The sequence below is a fragment of the Acomys minous genome (assembly GCF_964271855.1).
Source record: "Acomys minous genome assembly, chromosome: 18".
Taxonomy (NCBI): Eukaryota; Metazoa; Chordata; class Mammalia; order Rodentia; family Muridae; genus Acomys; species Acomys minous.
The window spans coordinates 42,805,711-42,824,022 of NC_140501.1; the positions used below are offsets into that span (position 1 = coordinate 42,805,711).

An 18,312-nucleotide genomic window follows, 5' to 3' on the forward strand; every position below is an offset into this window, starting at 1 on the left:
TATGTGATCCAGATGGAATACAGACATGCCTTTAGTATACACCTTTAATCCCTCTGGCTGGAATATACATCCTTAGTCCTGGCTGGAATTTAGTACACACCTTTAATACCAAACAAATGACATCTAATTGAGGATCAGACAAAGTGACAAATTAGAAAAAGATTTGACAGAATGAGTCAGAGATAGGATATGCCCAACTCTGACAAGAACAAACAGGAAAGAGAAGCAACTTAAGAGTGGCGGCGGCAGAGGTGGTGGTGGTGGTGGTGGTGGTGATGGTGGTGATGGTGGTGGTGGTGGTGGTGGTGGTGGTGGTGGTGATGGTGGTGGTGGTGGTGATGGTGGTGGTGGTGGTGGTGGTGGTGGTGGTGGTGGTGATGGTGGTGGTGGTGGTGATGGTGGTGGTGGTGGTGGTGATGGTGGTGGTGTGGTGGTGGTGGTGGTGATGGTGGTGGTGGTGGTGGTGGTGGTGGTGTGGTGGTGGTGGTGGTGATGGTGGTGGTGGTGGTGGTGGTGGTGGTGGTGGTGGTGGTGGTGAGACAGCACAGTCAAGTTTGGGAGTACATTACAGTTCAGCACAGTTCAGTTGAGTGCAGTTGAGTTCATGTAGTTCAGTTCATGGAGTTCAGTGAGAAACAGAGAGAAGCCAACTTGAATCAGTCAGCTTAGAGAGGAGTTTGAACCAGAATAGCTGAGTTTAACCAGCCAGCAGCATTCAGAAAGAACTAGAAAGGGTGAGAAAGCAGTAATTCTTGAAGGCTGAAAACATTCTAGTCTCAGGTTTGCAGATGGTGGCTGGAAGCTGAAGCCTTCAAGTCCGGGCTTCTAAAAAATTAGATTGTATGGCGGCTAAGAAGCTTCCAGACCTAGGCCTAGAGATAGTTAGATTAAAAGCAATCTAGGCTCAGCACAAGCCATGTATTTGTAAAGCTTGGATACAGCTCTTAACTCATCTGAGGAAATAAAAACAACTTTATGAAAGAAATAGATTAATTTTTTGATATACACCACACTTATATCAAGATAAAATAAGAGTTTAAACAGACTCATATCCCCTAACAAAATAAAAGGAGTAATTAAAAGTCTCCCAACAACAACAAAAAGACTATAAAGGAAGGTCCAGCTCAGAAGTCTACCATATCTCCACAGAATTAACACTAATACTCCTCAAATTATTTTGCAAAATAGAAACTAAATGAACATTTCCTAATTTATTTTATAAGGCCACTATTACCCTGATGCTTAACCACATAAAGAACCAACAAAGAAAGAAAATTATAGACCAATGTATCTTATGGACATAGATGTAAAAATTGCCAATAATATAGTTGCCAACTGAATCCAAGAATACTTAAAAAACATATCTACCATAATTTTGTTGGTGCATATGTTATGATTGGGTTTATCCCAACAATGCAGGGATGGTTCAAGATACATTAACCTATAAAGATAACCTACCATATGAACAAACTGAAAGACAAAATGCATGATAATCTCATTAGATGCAGAAAAGGCCTTTGGAAAAAAACCTAACACCCTTTCATGATAATTTTCTGGGGAGAAATCAGAGATATAAGTGGCATCCCTAAACATAATAAAGACAATTTATAGAAAGCCTACAGCCGACATTAACCTAAATGAAGAAAAATTTAAAACATTTCCACTAAAGTTAGGAACAAGACAAGGGTGTCTACTCTCTCCCTACCTGCTTAATATAACACCTGAAGCCTTAACTAAAGAGAAGAACAATTGAAGGAGATCAAGGGGATAGAGATAGGAAAGGGAGAAGCATCTTCATTTGTAGAAGACACAATTTTACACACACACACACACACACACACACACACATCCTACAACATCCATCGGGAAATTTGTAGAACTCATAAAAATGTTCAGTATGGTAAGCAGGAAACAAAATTAACACAAATAAATCAGAACCTCCCTATGTATAAATGACAAACATACTGAGAAAGAAATCAGGGAAATAGTACTTTTCACAGTATCTGCCAAAAAAAAAACATAATAAAATATCTTGGGATAACTCTAACATAGTGTCTTAGTTAGGGTTTCTATTGCTATGAAGAGACACAATGGCCACAGCAACTCTTGTTAAAGAAAACATTTAATTGGGGCTGGCTTTCAGTTCAGAGGTTTAGTTCATTCATTGTCATGGTGGGAAGCATGGCGTCGTGCAGGCAGACACGGTGCTGAAGATACTGACAGTTCCCCATTGGATCCACAGGCAGCAGGAAGAGAGAGTAGCACTAGGCCTGCCTTGAGCATTTGAAACCTCAAAGCCCATCCCTCAGCGACACACTTCCTCCTACAAGGTCACATCTCCTAACAGTTCCACTCCGTATGAGACTATGGAGGCCATTTTCACTCAAACCTCCACTAACCTTACTGAGTGCTGGCCTTAAAGGTGTGCCTGGCCCTAAGCTTTTCTTTATTTTCTTTTCACTTTTCTTTAATTCTTTTTTATAAATTGGGGGCTTAGCTGGGTGGAGTCTTGCTCTGAGGTCACCGCCCCCTGTAGGCCATTTAGCATCAGGCTTTTCCTTACTTTGTTTATACTTCCTGTGCTTTTTTCCACCTCTAACTATTCATTCTGTAGTTTTTTTCCTTGGTAAGCTTGCTCCTTTCCAGTACAGATCTGCATAAGACTAGCCACTAAGCCACACAATACAGTCAACACTAGGTTGCTTGGAAATGTCCTCTGCCAACCCTCTTAATCCACAACTCTTCCAAATTCTTCACCAAAATATCACAAAAACAATCTCTAGGCCACATATTAATATTTTCCCCCTCTGAAACCCCTGAAGCCAGACCCCCACAGTTCAAACTACCCTCAACACCATCTTCCATGCTCCTACTAGTACGCCCCATTAAGCCCCACTTAAAGCATTCCACTGCTTTCTTAATCGGAAGTCCCAAAGTCCACATTCTTCCCAATAAAAACACGGCCAGGCCTATCACAGCAATACCCCAGTGCTGGGTACCGACCTCGTTCGTACAGTGTTTCTATTGCTGTGAAAAGACAGCATGACCATGGTGGGTAATTTATAAGGAAAATACTGAAGCGTGTCTGGCTTACAGTTCAGAGGATTAGTCCATTATCATCATGTGGCCGGGAAGCGTGGCAGCCCACAGGCAGACATAGTGCTAGAGAGGAAGCTGAGAGTTCTACATCTAGACTCACAGACAGCAGGAAGAAAAGGATGTAAAACACTGAACATTAAGAAAACAAATAACCCAATTAAAAAATGAGGTACAGACGTAATCAGAAACTTCTCAGGTGATAAAATGCAAAGGGTAAGAAACACTTAAACATCCTTAGCCATCAGGAAAATGTGCATTAAAACTGCTTTGCGATTTCGTCTTAGACCAGTCAGAATGGCCAAGATCAATAAACCAAATGACATCTCATGCTGGGAGGATGTGGGGAAAAGGGATGCTTATTCATTGCTGGTGGGAGTGCAAACTTGTACGGCCACCATGGAAATCAGTGTGACTTCCTCAGGATTCTGGAAATTAATCTGCTTCAATACCCAGCTCTGCCACTCTTGGGCATATTAACCAAAGGACTCTATATCCTGCTACACAAATACTTGCTCATCCTTGTTCATTGCTGTTCTATTCATAAGATGCTTGCAGTGAACCTTAATAGCCAGAGTTCAGTCCCTGAGATTCACACAGTGGAGAAGAGAACAGACTCAAGAAAGTTGTCATCTGACCTCCACATGCATAAGCTCACACACACATATGCATGTACACACATGCAAACATGCACAAAGATCCACAAAATAAAGGTAATACAAATTTTTAAAACCGATGACAGCCTTTAAGTGTCTGCCCATCTCATAGGACTTATAACAGAGAGTGAGGATATATAGGGAGTTCCCATGAGTTTTCCTTAGCAGTCAAGCCCCAAAATGCTGTCTCTATGCCACACAGCCAAATAATGAAAATAGAGAGCTGGAGTGCATGCTCTTACCCTATCTACACTTGGAGTCTAAGCAACTCACTTTTCCTACTCCCTTGTAAAGCCTTGGTGGTTAACTCCCAGAGCCGTGCCTGACGATCATGGTTAGGAAGCGATCAGGTGAGCAGGCCTCCTTCTGTTCTGCCAGATAAACTGCACAACCAACCACACCATAAATCATCTGCTCTCAACCCTGTTCATGCCAGCTGGGCTTGATACTATACCTGCATAACTCGATTAAATGTTATGCAAAACAATTATACGGTATAGAAATAAAGTTGTTTTCCTCTGTAGTCTGTTTAATAATTTCCAAAGATATAGTAGAGGGTGCAAGATAACTATAAAGGATTTTAAAGATACGCTTGCATTCAGATTGCTTCCGAGGTGATTTTAGATTAGTTTCCTCTTGAGGAAACAAAATGTTAGGGAATCTTTTTATGTTTAGGGGTAGCTGTGTGCTTTATGCAAGAGATGTCATGCAGAAAAATAAGTTGACCATGTGCAAAAGGGCTCTGGACTTTCTCACTTGATTGACAAATGAGCAAGCAGCTAGATTAAGTTTACAATATTATGCTACACTCCTTTTCAGTTTTCTGGTTTAGCTTTGTTTTCTTTTTTAAAGCATTACACAGATTTACAGGTTTGCATCACCTGTAAAATTTTCATTCTTATAAACTGTACAATTTAGTGTTTAGCCTGCCTTTTCAATGTATTGCTTGGCTTACAAGAAGGCTTGTTGTATATGAAAATACCTAAGAAGTTCTTCTGTGCAATGAAGCCACCAGACCTCCAGGAAGGTTATGTTTAAGCTTGAAGAGTATTAAGCTCACAGAAGTGTGTTCAAAGTACAACAGACAGCAAATGAAAAGAATATAATCATGTGGCCTATGAAAGAACAGCCTTTACTTTACTTGGATGGCTGCAGAATACGGCAGTTTCCTTTTTTTTTTTTTTCTAAAATGAATTATGCATCTGACTCATCTGTAAGATGGAAACAAACAAACAACAACAACAGAAAAGCAGAACAAAGCATGCCCAGGCCTGACTCCTATAAACTCTGTCTGAGTCAAAACACGAATGGGTTGTGGGGCACCTAAATTACTATCGTCAAGTTCTGCTTGTTTGGGTATGCAACCAGGCTTAGAAGATCTGCAGTAGTAAGAGATGGGGGCGAAAGTGTTGAGAAATGAGGCTCGGGCAGATCAGCTGTGAAGGAGACGGTATGCAAGCACAGCCTAACAACTTCCCTAACAACGTCGCTATTTTCAAAGTTTTGCTTGTTACTGCCAGTGCTATTGCCTGAAAGAATCTGAACTCTCACTATTGTGCATGAAAACCAGGGAAAATGTTCTAAGCTTGCTTTGTAAGTTAAAAAAAAAAAATCCCATTTTGCTTAACATAAAAGAACTTTACGCCGAGGCATGTTATGTCTGACCAGATGTGTTTTGCTTACCACGCAGGCTTCCTACAAGTGTCCAATTTACGCACCGCCTCCCACCCGCAAAGTGCTTGCATATACTGGAGTAGGTTCCATGTGTGCTAGTTTCCTTGGCCTCTAGTCAAGTTGAGGTTGGTGCACACTTACAAGCACTCTTCCAAACCTCTTCAGCGCTCACCTGAACACCGAGGAAAACAAAGGGCCCTCCTCTCTTTCCTCCATAGCCCAGCCTACAGAAAATAGACATTCTCTCATAGTCTCAAGGTTGGCTATTTTTCCACTTAAAACGGTACTTGATTTTCATATTGTTGTTTATAAATAAATAATATTAAACCCTCGGAGGATAAAGGATCCCTAATGGTTATCGGATTGCCACCCTAAGAATGAATGCATTCTGTCCTATTAAGGGGCATGTGTTTTTTTTTCAAGGAGCTTTCTGAGAAATCTGTGTTGTCAACACACGTGAAAGGGCAGTCAAGGGTGTTGGGTACAAAGGAAAGCAAAGAATCAGCAGGGGGGAGCGGGGCATGAGAACCAACTAACTGTAAACTTTTTTAAAAAAGAAAGACAGACCAAGGCTACACAGAGAAACCCTGTTTCAAAAAACGAAAGAAAGAAAGAAAGAAAGAAAGAAAGAAAGAAAGGAAGGAAGGAAGGAAGAGAAAGAAACTAAACTAAAAGTAAAAAAGATCAAACCACTCCCCCACAAATGTCCCTAGAGTCCCCTTACTTGAGCCCCTATAAGAGGGCGCTAAAGGCTAACGCGTGACAGGCTGACCACACTGCTTGGGTCAGCAGATGCTTCTAGAGCCACCGGGGGACACCAGCAAGGACACTTCTCTTCTTCCGTTCCGACTGATGTCCTCACGGGGCGCGCCCGCCCGCCGGGGTCCTCGTCGCCTCAGCTCCCCGCCTCAGGCGGCCTCCCCAGCCTCTCCAGTGAGTGCGGGCGCAGACCCGGAACTGCTGAGCCGCGCGGGAATCCCCCTCAAGGGGCTCGGCCCTGCGTCTCCCGGGCGCCGCCCCGCGGCCGCGGCGGGAACACCCGAGTCCTAGCGAAGGCCCTCGGGAACCCAGGCCGCCCCGAGGCGGGGAACGCAGTGGGGAGGGAGGGTTGGCGGGAGTGAGGGCGACTCCAGACGACTCTGGGGTTGGGGTTCGTTCCCGGAGGCCGCAGCTCACACCCCAGCTGGCGGCCGCGGAGGAAGCACCGCGGTGAGTCTGTCTGCCGATCCAGGGAGGCGGAGGGGCAGACCGGACCGCGTGGGGACCGAGGCAAGCTGAGCAGTTGTCACCTGCTTCTCTGGGGTCGCAGCCCTGTACAGCTGTAGAAAGAAAGAATGAAAGCTCCCGTGCCCTGGGGGCGGAGGGTAGGGCTGGCGTAGGCAGTCTCAGGGGTGAGGGGTCAGCCGGGGTGGGGGTCGCCAGGAATCCAGGGTCATGGGATCAGCAGGGGGGGTGCCCCAGCCGGGACTGGGAGCACTGGCAAGAGGATAGTAAGACACAGAATCTGCCAGTGTACAGAAATTGCCCCTGATCCGTGTTGCAGTGGCTTTTTGTCACGATCCTACATAGTCTAAGTATCCGAGTGTGGAGTACTGTGTGCATGTTGGGGGCAGCCTGTCCTATGGTTCAGCTTTTATCTTAAAAAATGAGATTCGCCTTCGTGGTGGACGCCTTTAATCCCAGCCCTTGGGAGGCAGAGGCAGGTGAATGGATCTCTGTGGGTTCCAAGCCAGCCTGGTCTACAGAGCTGGTTCCAGGACAGCCAAGGCTACACGGAGAAACCCTGCCCCTAACTCCCAAATGAAATTTGCTGATGCTGCTCAACTTAGCATCCTAAAGGGGAGGCCTCAATATTTCAGGTGAAATGTGCTCTAATCTAACACAGGACAGGAATAATAATATATCAGATAGAGTTGACATCCTAGAAATGAAAAGCAGGGCTTGACCCCAGTCAACAAGTACTTTTGTACTTAAAATCTACTACAATGAAAACAAAGCACACTTGCTGCTCTAGCAAAATATACTCAGTTTTTCACAAGGTAAAAAGATGGCTATGCTTTATTTATCGTGCACTGGCTTTTCTGGCCTGGTCTCTAGATTTATTTTGATTACCTTTGTTACTGATGCAATTACTTCCTTTTTTTTTTTCTTTTTCTTTTTCTTTTCTTTTCTTTTTATTTTTGTCCACCACAGATTTCTGTTGTACCTATAAGAAGACTGGTCCAATTTATTATTATTTATCATAATTTTTCTTTACAGCTGACTCGGCATAAAAATCTTCTTTGAAAAGATTTGCTGATTGAAGGATGGCAGAAGCAGTCCTGATTGATCTCTCTGGTTTACAGTTGAACTCTGAGAAAAACTGCCATCAGACCTTACTGAAGACACTGAATGGCATTCACTCCCACCACGATCCTAAGGCCAAGCTCTGCTGCGTTATATGTTGCAGTAATGCCACCAAGGAAGGGGATGGTGAATGTGGTCTCTGTGGATTGGAAACAGGAAATGGATTTTCACCTCTCATGGGAGAATTTGAAACTGTTAGCAACGCCAGCATGGCTGCCGCTTTGTATTCAATTAAGCAAAAAATTGATGAAAAAAATCTGAGCCGTGTTAAGGTGATTGTACCTGAGCACAGGAAAACATTACTGAAGGCGTTTATTGGTCAGCTCTTCACGGAGGTGTATGATTTTGAGTTTGAAGACTTAGAGGTAGCTTGGAGGGATAACCTTTTGAAACCGCCCACTGAATTAAGTGTGACCACAACTAAGGAAGTAGAAGACATCCGGAGTGAAATAGAGACATACTTGAGAAGCCTGCCTCCTCTGAAAGGGGGCTTGACTGTCATCACATCGTCCTTGATCCCAGGTACCTTCAACACCCTCTGTGCTTTGTGAAAACCCAGACTTTCCTCAGAAGTTGCTCACTTCCTTTTTTTTTTTTTTCCCTTTCTGTTGACTCTTGTGGACTGCTGATCTTTTGCAACATGGGGGGAGGGGGGTGGTTTATGACTTGTGGGTCAGTGGCCTCAAGGGATGACTTCATCAGCGATACCCCTAAGAAGCAAATTTGCTCTGTGCAAATTTAGCTCTAAGCGAATCTCCCAAACCTCCTTAAGCAAAACAACCAACCAAAACAACAACAACAACAACAACAACCCAAATTAGACACCAGGATTTTTCTAGCCTGGAAAATCTTTGATGTAAAAATGCTAAAACCTCAACCCTTTGGGCATTTTGGCAGGAGTAAAATTTCAAATAATCTTCCTTGGATAAGTAGTATTTCTCGTGAGCTATATGTTACGTATAACAGATGAAACCAAAGTACCCTTCAAAGAGCAGCAATCCCCTAGGGAAGATAAACAAACAGCAGTGTGGAACAACACATGGAGGTACAAAGTCTTGCCAGAATTCCAAAGCAGATGAATAGTTGCAGATTGGAGTGACCAGGGAGAGTCTGGTGGGGAGACTGTCTTTTCTATGCTGCTCAGTCCTTTGTTGAACACCTTTTGACTCTTTACCACTTCTCCTCAACAGACATCTTCATACATGGATTTACCACAAGGACAGGTGGCATATCTTATATACCAACTCTCAGCTCGCTCAATCTTTTCAGTAGTTCCAAACGGAGGGATCCCAAAGTAGTTGTTCAAGAAAATCTACGTAGGTTGGCTGATGCTGCAGGATTTAATGCAGAGAAGTTTTACCGAATAAAGGTAAATTTACTTTGTATATTTCAGTCTTCCAAAATATCGGCATTTTCACTGTCAGTGTATTTATATAATCTTTCAAGCGATTTAATTTTTGCTTCTGGTGCTTCGTCTAACATAGAATAACGATGCAATTAGTTTTCTCTACTTTATTTACATTATAGCCTAAACATAAAATATTCATATGTGTGTGTGCTCACACACATATCTGTGTAAGTATGTATTTCATCTCGAACAACTCTCAAATCTAGAAGTTTAGTTACTTTTGATAGAGTATAAAACTACTACTGCCCTTTCAATATAAAAAAAAATGTCCCTGAATGACCAGAAAAAAAGTTGGGCCATAATTTTTTAAGTGAAGACCAAGGAGAACTAGGGTCTAAATGAGGAGAAAAATCTGTTATACAAGAATTCTAGATTTGCTTGAGTCTAATAAAAGGGAGAAAAGATGACTCATTTGGTACTTTCACATTTCTATATAGAAAGTGAAACTTGCCCGTTGTGAGAAGTGCTCAAAGATTTACTTAGCTCTGACTGGGATGCTCACAACTTAAGAGTTTACTTTCCTATGAACAACATTTGCAGAGAGTGATATTTGGTGCTTGACCATTTATAGACGTGGATAGTCATACCACAGTTACCTAATTTTGTACCTGGTACTTTTAGAAAAGTTCACATATAAGAAGTTTCATTTTCAAAACATTTTTGTCCTGTGTTTCATGCTAGACTGACCACGCCAATGAAGTGTGGGTTATGGGTAAAAAGGAGCCTGAATCTTATGATGGAATAATCACAAATCAGAAAGGAGTCACAGTCACAGCTCTGGGCGCTGACTGCATACCGATAGTCTTTGCAGATCCTGTGAAAAAAGCATGTGGGGTTGCTCACTCCGGTAGGTGCATTTAATCGATTATGTAAGACTGTGTTAATTTGCAGTACAGGGTGATTTGTAATTGTTTTCCTGATGGGCATAAAAAGCTGTTAATTGCATTGCTTTGTAGTAGGGTGAGGCCTGCATACTTTTACTATAGAAACAGATGTAAGGAATAGACAAGTCAAATTAGATGCATCAGAGTAGAGTTCCCTAAGTAGGTAGTGTCTGGAGATGCAATAGTCAGGAATCTGTGTGTTTAAGGCTGTCAGGGGCAAGATAATCCTGCAGGACAAATTAAATTGTCTTTAGTCCTTGAAGTTTTTTTTTTAATGTGCATAAGAACCACAGTCTTTGTAGTAATTGAAGAACAACTTTCCATGCTTTTTCCAAACACTCTAGGGTGAGGCTGCCTCTGGCTGGGAATCCTTGAAGTCTGGGCACCAGACTGTTAGGATGTTATAGAAAGGGGTTCACAGAGAAAGGCAGTAAGATCAAAACAACAAAACACACACGCACATACTCACACACATACACACACTCACATATACACACACTCTCACATACATACCCACACTCTCATACACACACACACTCTCACACACACATGCACACAACACACATACACGCACACACACACACACACACACACACACACACACACACAACATGCTTGTCTCCATCCATGAGTGGAAAGCCACATTTAGTTTAAATAACTATATTAAATTGTGACTATCAGCTAAAGATAATATAAAGGCATTTTTAGATGGTATTCTGTGTCAAACTTTTAGAATTTCTTTTCTGAAGGAATTTAAAAACAATATTTAGATTATCCAGTGTTTATTCTCCTATGTAAAATGAGACATGATCTTCTGAATTTCATCTTACTTGTAAATGCTCTTTTGCTGTTCCAACAATAAAGAATCAAGTAAATTTCTTTTGACCTAGCTAAGGTAACAGAATTGGATGAGGGGTCAAGTTCACTTTATGACATAGTCAAAGACATTTTAAAATTTGAATCTGAATTCAAAGGAAATTTACTTCTTAGGTTTTGAAACATTTATTCTGAAAATATCTAAGACTTCGTCAAAATGAAGGAGTAAATGTGAACTTCAAATCATTACTAAATTACCCATGAAATACTATACAGTTGAAAGCATTATATACTTACTGAATATCAGCTAGTCTGAACTCCTTCTATGAGAATAATTTAATAAAATATTTTAAACTAGATGTGCATATGTGACTATGTTTGTGATAGTAAGAAGATAAAGGAAGGTTTCTGAGGAACAAAGATGTCTTTGTGTGTGTGTCGAAAAGTATTGACAGTCTTCAAAATATCTGTACTAAGTGGTGTTCTTATGAAAATTACTATCTACATTTTCAAAGGTGTCTCAGATTCATCATGTTAAAAATGCAATGTGTTTTTCCTAAATCCTTTTCTACCACATAACTTCCCTGTTTTTGTTATTGAGATCGTATCTACCAACTTAAGAACTTAGTATTTCATTTTGGCTCTCTCTCTCTACAATTATATATTCAATGAGTTACCAGTGGACATAGTCTCTATTATTTAAATAGTTATTACTTCTACCATCTCTTTCTTTTATCTGAGGAAGTGGATCTCTGTACCCAGGTGTTCAGTTTTATAAGGATACCTATATAGAGTGATGAACAAAGGAGCCAGGGAGCTCTTTAGTGGCTAAATAAGTCAGCTGAACTTGACTCAGATTTAAGGAATGAAGGGGAAACGTAATGCTTTTAGGCTTTAATGTAGGACACTAAATGGAAGCAGAAATGAAGGAAGCGCTTTAGTCTTAGAACTCACTATGAAATCCAAAGAAAATAAAGAGTTAGAAGATCTGAGAAAAGCGGCTGTGAGTTGGGAAAGATTAGTTTTAATGTGAAAAGTGGAGTGGCAACAAGACTCTAAAAACATTACTAAGACGAGTTAAAGAAGCATCAGATAGCTTGAAGTCCCCTGTGTGTGCAGTGGAAGACGGTATCATTACGATGTAAAGTTTATCTAAAGTCACCGACAGATACAATATTCTGTCTTAAAAAGGCAATAAATTCTGACACATGCCGCAACTCAGATGAACCTTCTAGATTTCATGCCTCGTGCAAGAAGCCAGTCACAGACAGACAAATTCAATACGATACCCTTCACATAAAGTATGTAGAATAAGCAAATTCATAAACAACAACACAAATTTGTAGGAAGGGAGAAATGAGAAGTGTCTGTTGGTGACTATGGTTTCAAATTTGCAAGATGGAAGAATTCTATAAATTGAACATTGTAAATGTTAACACTGAGTTCCGGGATTTAAGTGTTTAAATGTTATATTTTATGTATTTCATCACCCTTGTCAATAGAAAAGAGAGGGAAAAGACTGAAAGCACATTATTCCTATGGAAACTAAACATCGGTACCACTTTTCCAAAGAAACGTCCATCAACTGTCGGTTCTGTAAGGTGCTTTGTATACAGCATCTAATGTTAAAGCTGGTACTGTAGTGGAGTCATTATTTTTGTGGTTCATCTATTACACCTGGGTTTTGAACATTTAAATCACAGCTGTTAATTTTTCCTGAAAAAGCAGCTGTAATTCTGTTTTCTTTTTTTTTTTTTTACAATTTTTATTAAATATTTTATATATACATTTATATTATTATACATATAATAAACTACCTACAGCAAGAAGAACCACAAAACAATCAGGAGATACATATATATATATATATATATATATATATATATATATATATATATAACATTCATGGTGTTTTGGCTATTTGTATTTGACAGCCTTGAAGAAAACATCTTTCCTATCTTGGTGAGTCTAAAATTCTGAACGTAAATCAATATCTATCATATCTCGTCATTATCAACTTAAAACATCTATCTAGACCTAAAAACATCTTAACACCTAAACAACTAAGCATCATTGTAAAACTAAACTATCTGGTCTTCGATCCCATCAGAGATTCTTTATTTTCAACTTCTCTTGTCCTCCTGTCCTCCCATTTACCAGGCTGGAAAGGTACTTTGTTGGGTGTAGCTATGGCTACTGTGAATGCTATGAAAGCAGAATACGGCTGCAAGTTGGAAGACATTGTTGTTGCTCTGGGCCCTTCAGTTGGACCTTGCTGCTTCACTCTTCCCAAAGAGTCAGCACTCTCATTTCATAACCTGCATGCTTCGTGTGTACGACAGCTTGATTCACTGAATCCCTTTGTTGACATCCGAAAAGCCACCAGGTGGGTTTGATTTCAACCTGGTGCTGAAAGTTTGATTATTGCTTATTGTTTCTGAGCTGAAAATTACTTTAGAGAACAGCCAACAACTCTCCCCAGATAATTCAGGAACAAATATTTAAGGACCTGACACCCGCACACATGGAAAAGCCCATTTTAAATGAGGCATCTATTCTGTGTTTTTATCGCAGATAGTTTCATGACTGTTACAGTTCATTGGATTCTAAGGAAATTTCAAGTTGATCTCTACAGAAAACTACGTAAACTTTGTGTAGAAAGGCTGATAGGTATTTTACTTCATAGCTATTGTTTAGGTTAATTTTCCTAAGACATAGAAACTGTAAGAAAGTTGAAAGTATTCTCTTGTCTAACTAACTAGAAAACATTTCTTGTAAAATATTAGGTAGCATAAATATGCAACTACTTATAAGTGTTTGTGGTCCTATACTTTTTGAATATGTGAACTGGCTTTTTAATCTCTGTTTTAAAATGCCATTTGTACAGAAGGAAACAGATGTCTGAATTGATTTATGTTCCCGTGCTAGTCAGCAAAACCATACCCATAACCCTACGTCATTATCACATGAGTAGAAAGGATTCAGTAAATTGAAGTTGATTCCTAAATGTGTCTTGTGATATAAGTATCACTAATTTTTATTCATATTTTGTATCAGAATTTTTATGAAGAAAGTTTTCTGTGAAAAGGAAATAGGAAAAGAAAGGTGGGAAGATTAGATGACTCTAAGGTACACCGCGTCTGAACCGAATGAGTTTTGGACACAGGTGCTCTGTAACTTGTTAAGTTTCTTCTCAAACAAGCATTTAATTTTCCTCACACTATCCCAGAGCCAGCACATATGTGCAGGGCAGTGTGGAACACTGTGCAGCTCATATCAGAGCTTTGGTGACCAAAGCTACTGGTTCCTGAGTAGCCCCTGCTGTACAGGGAAAATAGCCACGTCCTCTGTGCTGAGGTCTTCCCTGGAATGCGTCCACACAAGTACAAATACCTTTTTCATGTTGCTCTCACTAGCAGTAAAATAAATTCCTGCTATCTTTTGAAAAATCTTTATTCTAAGGATTCTTCTAGAACAAGGAGGAATTCTTCCACAGAATATTCAAGACCAGAAGGAAGATCTTGACCTCTGCACATCCTGTCATCCGGACAAGTTTTTCTCTCACGTCCGTGATGGCCTCAACTTCGGTACACAGATTGGCTTCATATCCATTAGAGAATGAGGTAGGCAGCCTCCTCCGTAGTTTCTCCCTCTTCAGTCTCTTTCCTTGTCCCCTCCCCACTCCCTTCCCTCTCTCGTCCTTTCAGCCTTTCCCTGCCTTCATTGAAAAAGTAATGTAGAAATATTCCTTCCTCCCTATACGAATAGCCAAGTCTTAATTGTATTTGTTTGTTTGTTGTTTGGGGTCTAGAGACAGGAGTTCCCTGTGTAGCTGTGGCTGTCCTGGAACTGTGCTTTATAGGCCAGGCTGGAATGTGAGGATCAGGTGGGGAGGGGGAAAGGAGAGAGGGTTGTGGCAGAGAACACAGGAAGAGGCAACTAAAATGAGGCATTTGAGAAGCACTATGGAAACCTAGTACAGTAGAAACAATAAAACATGTACATATACGAAGGCCATCTAAATGAAATCACCAAATAGTGGGAGAGCAGAGTCCCAATGGCCATCTCTTGTCGCTAACGTCACTAACTGAAGCTTCCAGTACTCGGATTTGGGGTCCATCTAATTGGCTTGCTAGCCAAAGGGGGCCCCACAGGAATCTCCAAACAACCCAAGCCATTGCCAAACTTTAGATTGTTCTCCACAAGCTGACCGCAAGGCCCAACTGTTGAGGACAACGCCCACACAGCTCATTAAGAGTGGAGATGTCAAGCCAGTCCTTACATAGAGAGAGCCTTCACCCCTGTGTTCCAGTATCGTTGGTACAAGAACGTACTCTGCATGCTCTCAAAAAGAAACATAAACACCAAGACAGCTGCAAAAACTGTCTCTACAGTGGTGTATACTGCCCGCAAGAGAGGCTAGTGCAGTGGTGGCACGGAGCTTGAGGAATAATCAGTCAGTCATTGATTTGACTTGAGGCCTACTCCCCAAGATGGAATCAATACCTGACACTGCTTGGGTGACCAAGAACCTGAGACTAGATAGCCCAAGGACCTAGGGTAAAACCAATAATACCTGTCTAAAATGGGGGGGGGGGAGTGATAAAATGACAACACCTAGTGATATTTGGCTATCCTCATAGACTTAGTGCCTTGTTCATCTATCATCAGAGAAGCTTCCTCCTGCAGCAGATGGGAACAGATATAGAGACCCCCAGCCAGACATTACACAGAGTGAGAGAACTTGGGACTGTCAGCCCTAAGTTGGATGTCTCCACCAAAACCCTCCCCTCAGAGCTCAGGGGACCCCAGGGAAGAGGAGGCAGAAAGAGTGTAAGAGCCGGAGGGAATGGAGGACACCGAGAAAACAGGGGCCTCTAAATCAACATGGGCAAAACTCATGCGAATTCACAGAGACGAAAGCAGCACGCACAGGGCCTGTGCAGGCCTGAGCCAGGTCTTCTGCACATATATAATGGCTTCCAGTTAAGTGTTTTTCGGGGATTCCTGAGTGTACGAGCGAGTGGGTCTTGGACTCTTGTGTCCTCTCTTGGGCTCTTTTCTTTCTAATGGTCTGTCTTACCTAACTTTGATATGATAGTTTTTGTTTTGTCTCATTATATTTTATTTTATTATATTTTTAAGAATGAATGAACAAATGAATGAATAAATGAATGAAAACTTAGATACCAGGTTTTCCACTGAACTGTCTCTTATACCTGCTGGGAGAGGGAAAGTCAGTTTTCTCCAATGAAGTGACACTGAGTAAATCAATTATTCCAGGACAGGCCTCATGTTCAGTAATTAACAGGCATATAATTGGACTTCATAGGTGTGTGTGTGTGTGTGTGTGTGTGTGTGTGTGTGTGTGTGTGTGTGTGTGTGTGTGTATGTGCACTTATGGGTGCTTTTATTTGGTTAAAATATTTTGGGTATTTGTTTTTTCCTTTTATTTTGATGTGGTTTTATTTTGTTTTCTTGTATTTGGGGGGTTTTGTTGTATGAGTTTTTTTGTTTCTTTTATGAGAAAGAACTTAAATTTTGGTGGATATGGAGGCGAGAAGTATCTGGAAGGACTTGAGGGAGGGGAATAATATGATCAGAATGTATTTTAAATAGTCTTAAATAATAAAAAATATAATACAAACTTTTACATAAAGATTCTAAATTATAGAATAAGAAGTTACAAATATATAAACTAACTTTTCAGTATACAAACTAACTTTTGCCATATATGGTAAAGTTGGAATTTTTCTCTTTTTAAAAATTTATTCACATTGCATCTTGCTCATAGCCCCACCCTCTTTGCCTCCCAGTCCCACCCTTCCTCTGTCTCCCCCTCCCACCTTCCGTATTCCTCAGAAAAGGGGAGCCCCCTTCCCATCTACCCCAGCTCATCAAGTTGTATCAGGACTGAGTGTGTCTGTGTCTAACTGCCTGTGGCCTGGCAAGGCAGTCCTGCCAGAGAGAAGTGGCCAAAAAACTGGGAACAGAGTCCATGTCAGGGCCAGCCCCCGCCCCCCTTACCAGAGGACCCACATGAAGTCTTAGCAGCCCATTGGCTACATCTGTGTAGGGGCCGTAGGTCCAGTCCATGCATGGTCCTTGACTGGCGCTTCAGACTCACAGGTCCCTCTTGGCCCTGGTTAGTGACTCTGTAGTCTTTTTGTGGAGCTGCTGTCACCTCCAGGTCCTTTTCTCCTTCCTCCCACTTTCCCACAAGACTCACTACGCTTTGCCCAATGTTTGCCTGTGAGTCTCAGTGTTTGTCTTGAAACACTGCTGGGTGGAGCCTTTCGGAGGACAACTCAGCTAGGCTCCTGTCATGTGTATCTTTCTGGGCCCCAGGTCCCTCACTCGGGATGATCGTTTCTAGTTCCATCCATTTGCCTGCAAATTTCAAGATTTCCTTGTTTTTAGTAGTTGAGTAGCATCCCATTGTGTAAACGTACCACAGTTGTTGTTGTTTTTCATCCATTCTTCAGTTGAGAGACATCTAGGTTGTTTCTAGATTCTGGGTATTATGAATAACGTTGCTATCAACATAGTTGAGCAAGTGTCCTACTTGTATGATGGAGCATTTTTCAGGTATATACCCAGAATAGCTGGGTTTTGAGGTAGAGCTATTCCAAACTTTCTGAGAAAGCACCATCTTTATAGTAAGTCTTTTTAAAATTATATTTTATAGTAAGAGTGTTTGTATGTATGTGTGTGTGTGTGCGTATGTGTCCATGTGTGGGGGCACTCACTCATGTATACCCAGGGTATGTCCATGTATGGAGGCGGGGAAAACCTTGCATGAGTGTTCTCTCTTCCACCACTATGTGGCTTGCAGAGAGCCACCTCAGGTCATTAAGGTTGGTGGCCAGAGACTTTACCCATCATCTCCTTGACTCGATAAATCTTTTATGTTGTGCAGAGCAAGCAGTATCTCTCTCATCTAGTCAGCTCTGCCACTGTAGAGCAAGAACAGATGCTGGCAAAACAGAAATGGAGGTGTCAGTGCTCCCATTAAATGTTGTTTACATCTGCAAAACAATTTCATGCTAATCATTTCGTAACGACCCCTCAAGACATACTCTGTGTTTTTCTGCAGTTTACCTCAATTGGTACTTTTTTTTTTTTAATCTTTACAATGTCTTTAGTTTTTAATGTACAAAAACATTTTAATGTGCTTTATGATTCTTACCTTGATAGTCCAAGAACACTAGTTAGGAGCTCATGTTTTATTTCTATGTGTTTTACAGGTTCCTGACTGGAATTTTGCATAAATGTTTCCTGCATCCTTCCACACTGACTGCAAAAGAAAGTTTTAGCTTCTTGATTTATATAAAACCAAGAGGATTACAGAAGAGAATTCATCTTCAGGATATACTTTCTGTTACCCAAAGCCCAATGATCCTGGCTTAATTCATGACAACCCTTGAAAGAA

At 41.2% G+C, this 18,312-nt stretch overlaps 2 protein-coding genes across 5 annotated transcripts in view; one reads left to right on the forward strand and one right to left on the reverse strand.

The window, feature by feature from the left end:
- Positions 1-18,312, reverse strand: part of CCDC122 (coiled-coil domain containing 122) — an 82,307-nt gene that overhangs the window by 48,251 nt on the left and 15,744 nt on the right. For 2 of the 3 annotated variants that reach the window (XM_084767146.1, XM_084767148.1), the window contains exon 1: positions 6,151-6,274. The exons of the other annotated variant lie outside the window; for it this stretch is intronic. The gene's annotated coding sequence lies outside the window, so the exon portion shown is untranslated. Of the gene's footprint in view, positions 1-6,150; positions 6,275-18,312 lie in introns of those variants that run through there. 3 annotated transcript variants of the gene reach the window in all.
- Positions 6,234-18,266, forward strand: LACC1 (laccase domain containing 1). 2 transcript variants are annotated; one of them, XM_084767145.1, is made up of 7 exons: positions 6,234-6,359; positions 7,686-8,294; positions 8,963-9,141; positions 9,862-10,027; positions 13,041-13,266; positions 14,343-14,503; positions 18,128-18,266. In XM_084767145.1, the coding sequence occupies exons 2-6, from the start codon at positions 7,733-7,735 to the stop codon at positions 14,500-14,502; spliced, it is 1,293 nt and encodes a 430-aa protein (XP_084623271.1). In that variant the 5' UTR covers positions 6,234-6,359; positions 7,686-7,732; the 3' UTR covers position 14,503; positions 18,128-18,266. The 2 variants fall into 2 exon arrangements, with proteins under 2 accessions (XP_084623271.1, XP_084623270.1); XM_084767144.1 differs by lacking the exon at positions 6,234-6,359 and adding an exon at positions 6,498-6,635.

What these genes read in the sequence shown, in the direction of transcription:
- LACC1 (XM_084767145.1), top strand. Translation starts at nt 7,733, where the DNA reads ATGGCAGAAGCAGTCCTGATTGATCTCTCTGGTTTACAGTTGAACTCT. An exon ending in AGAAGTTTTACCGAATAAAG is followed by an intron (nt 9,142 to 9,861) that starts GTAAATTTACTT and finishes GTTTCATGCTAG; the next exon opens with ACTGACCACGCCAATGAAGT. An exon ending in ATGTGGGGTTGCTCACTCCG is followed by an intron (nt 10,028 to 13,040) that starts GTAGGTGCATTT and finishes CCCATTTACCAG; the next exon opens with GCTGGAAAGGTACTTTGTTG.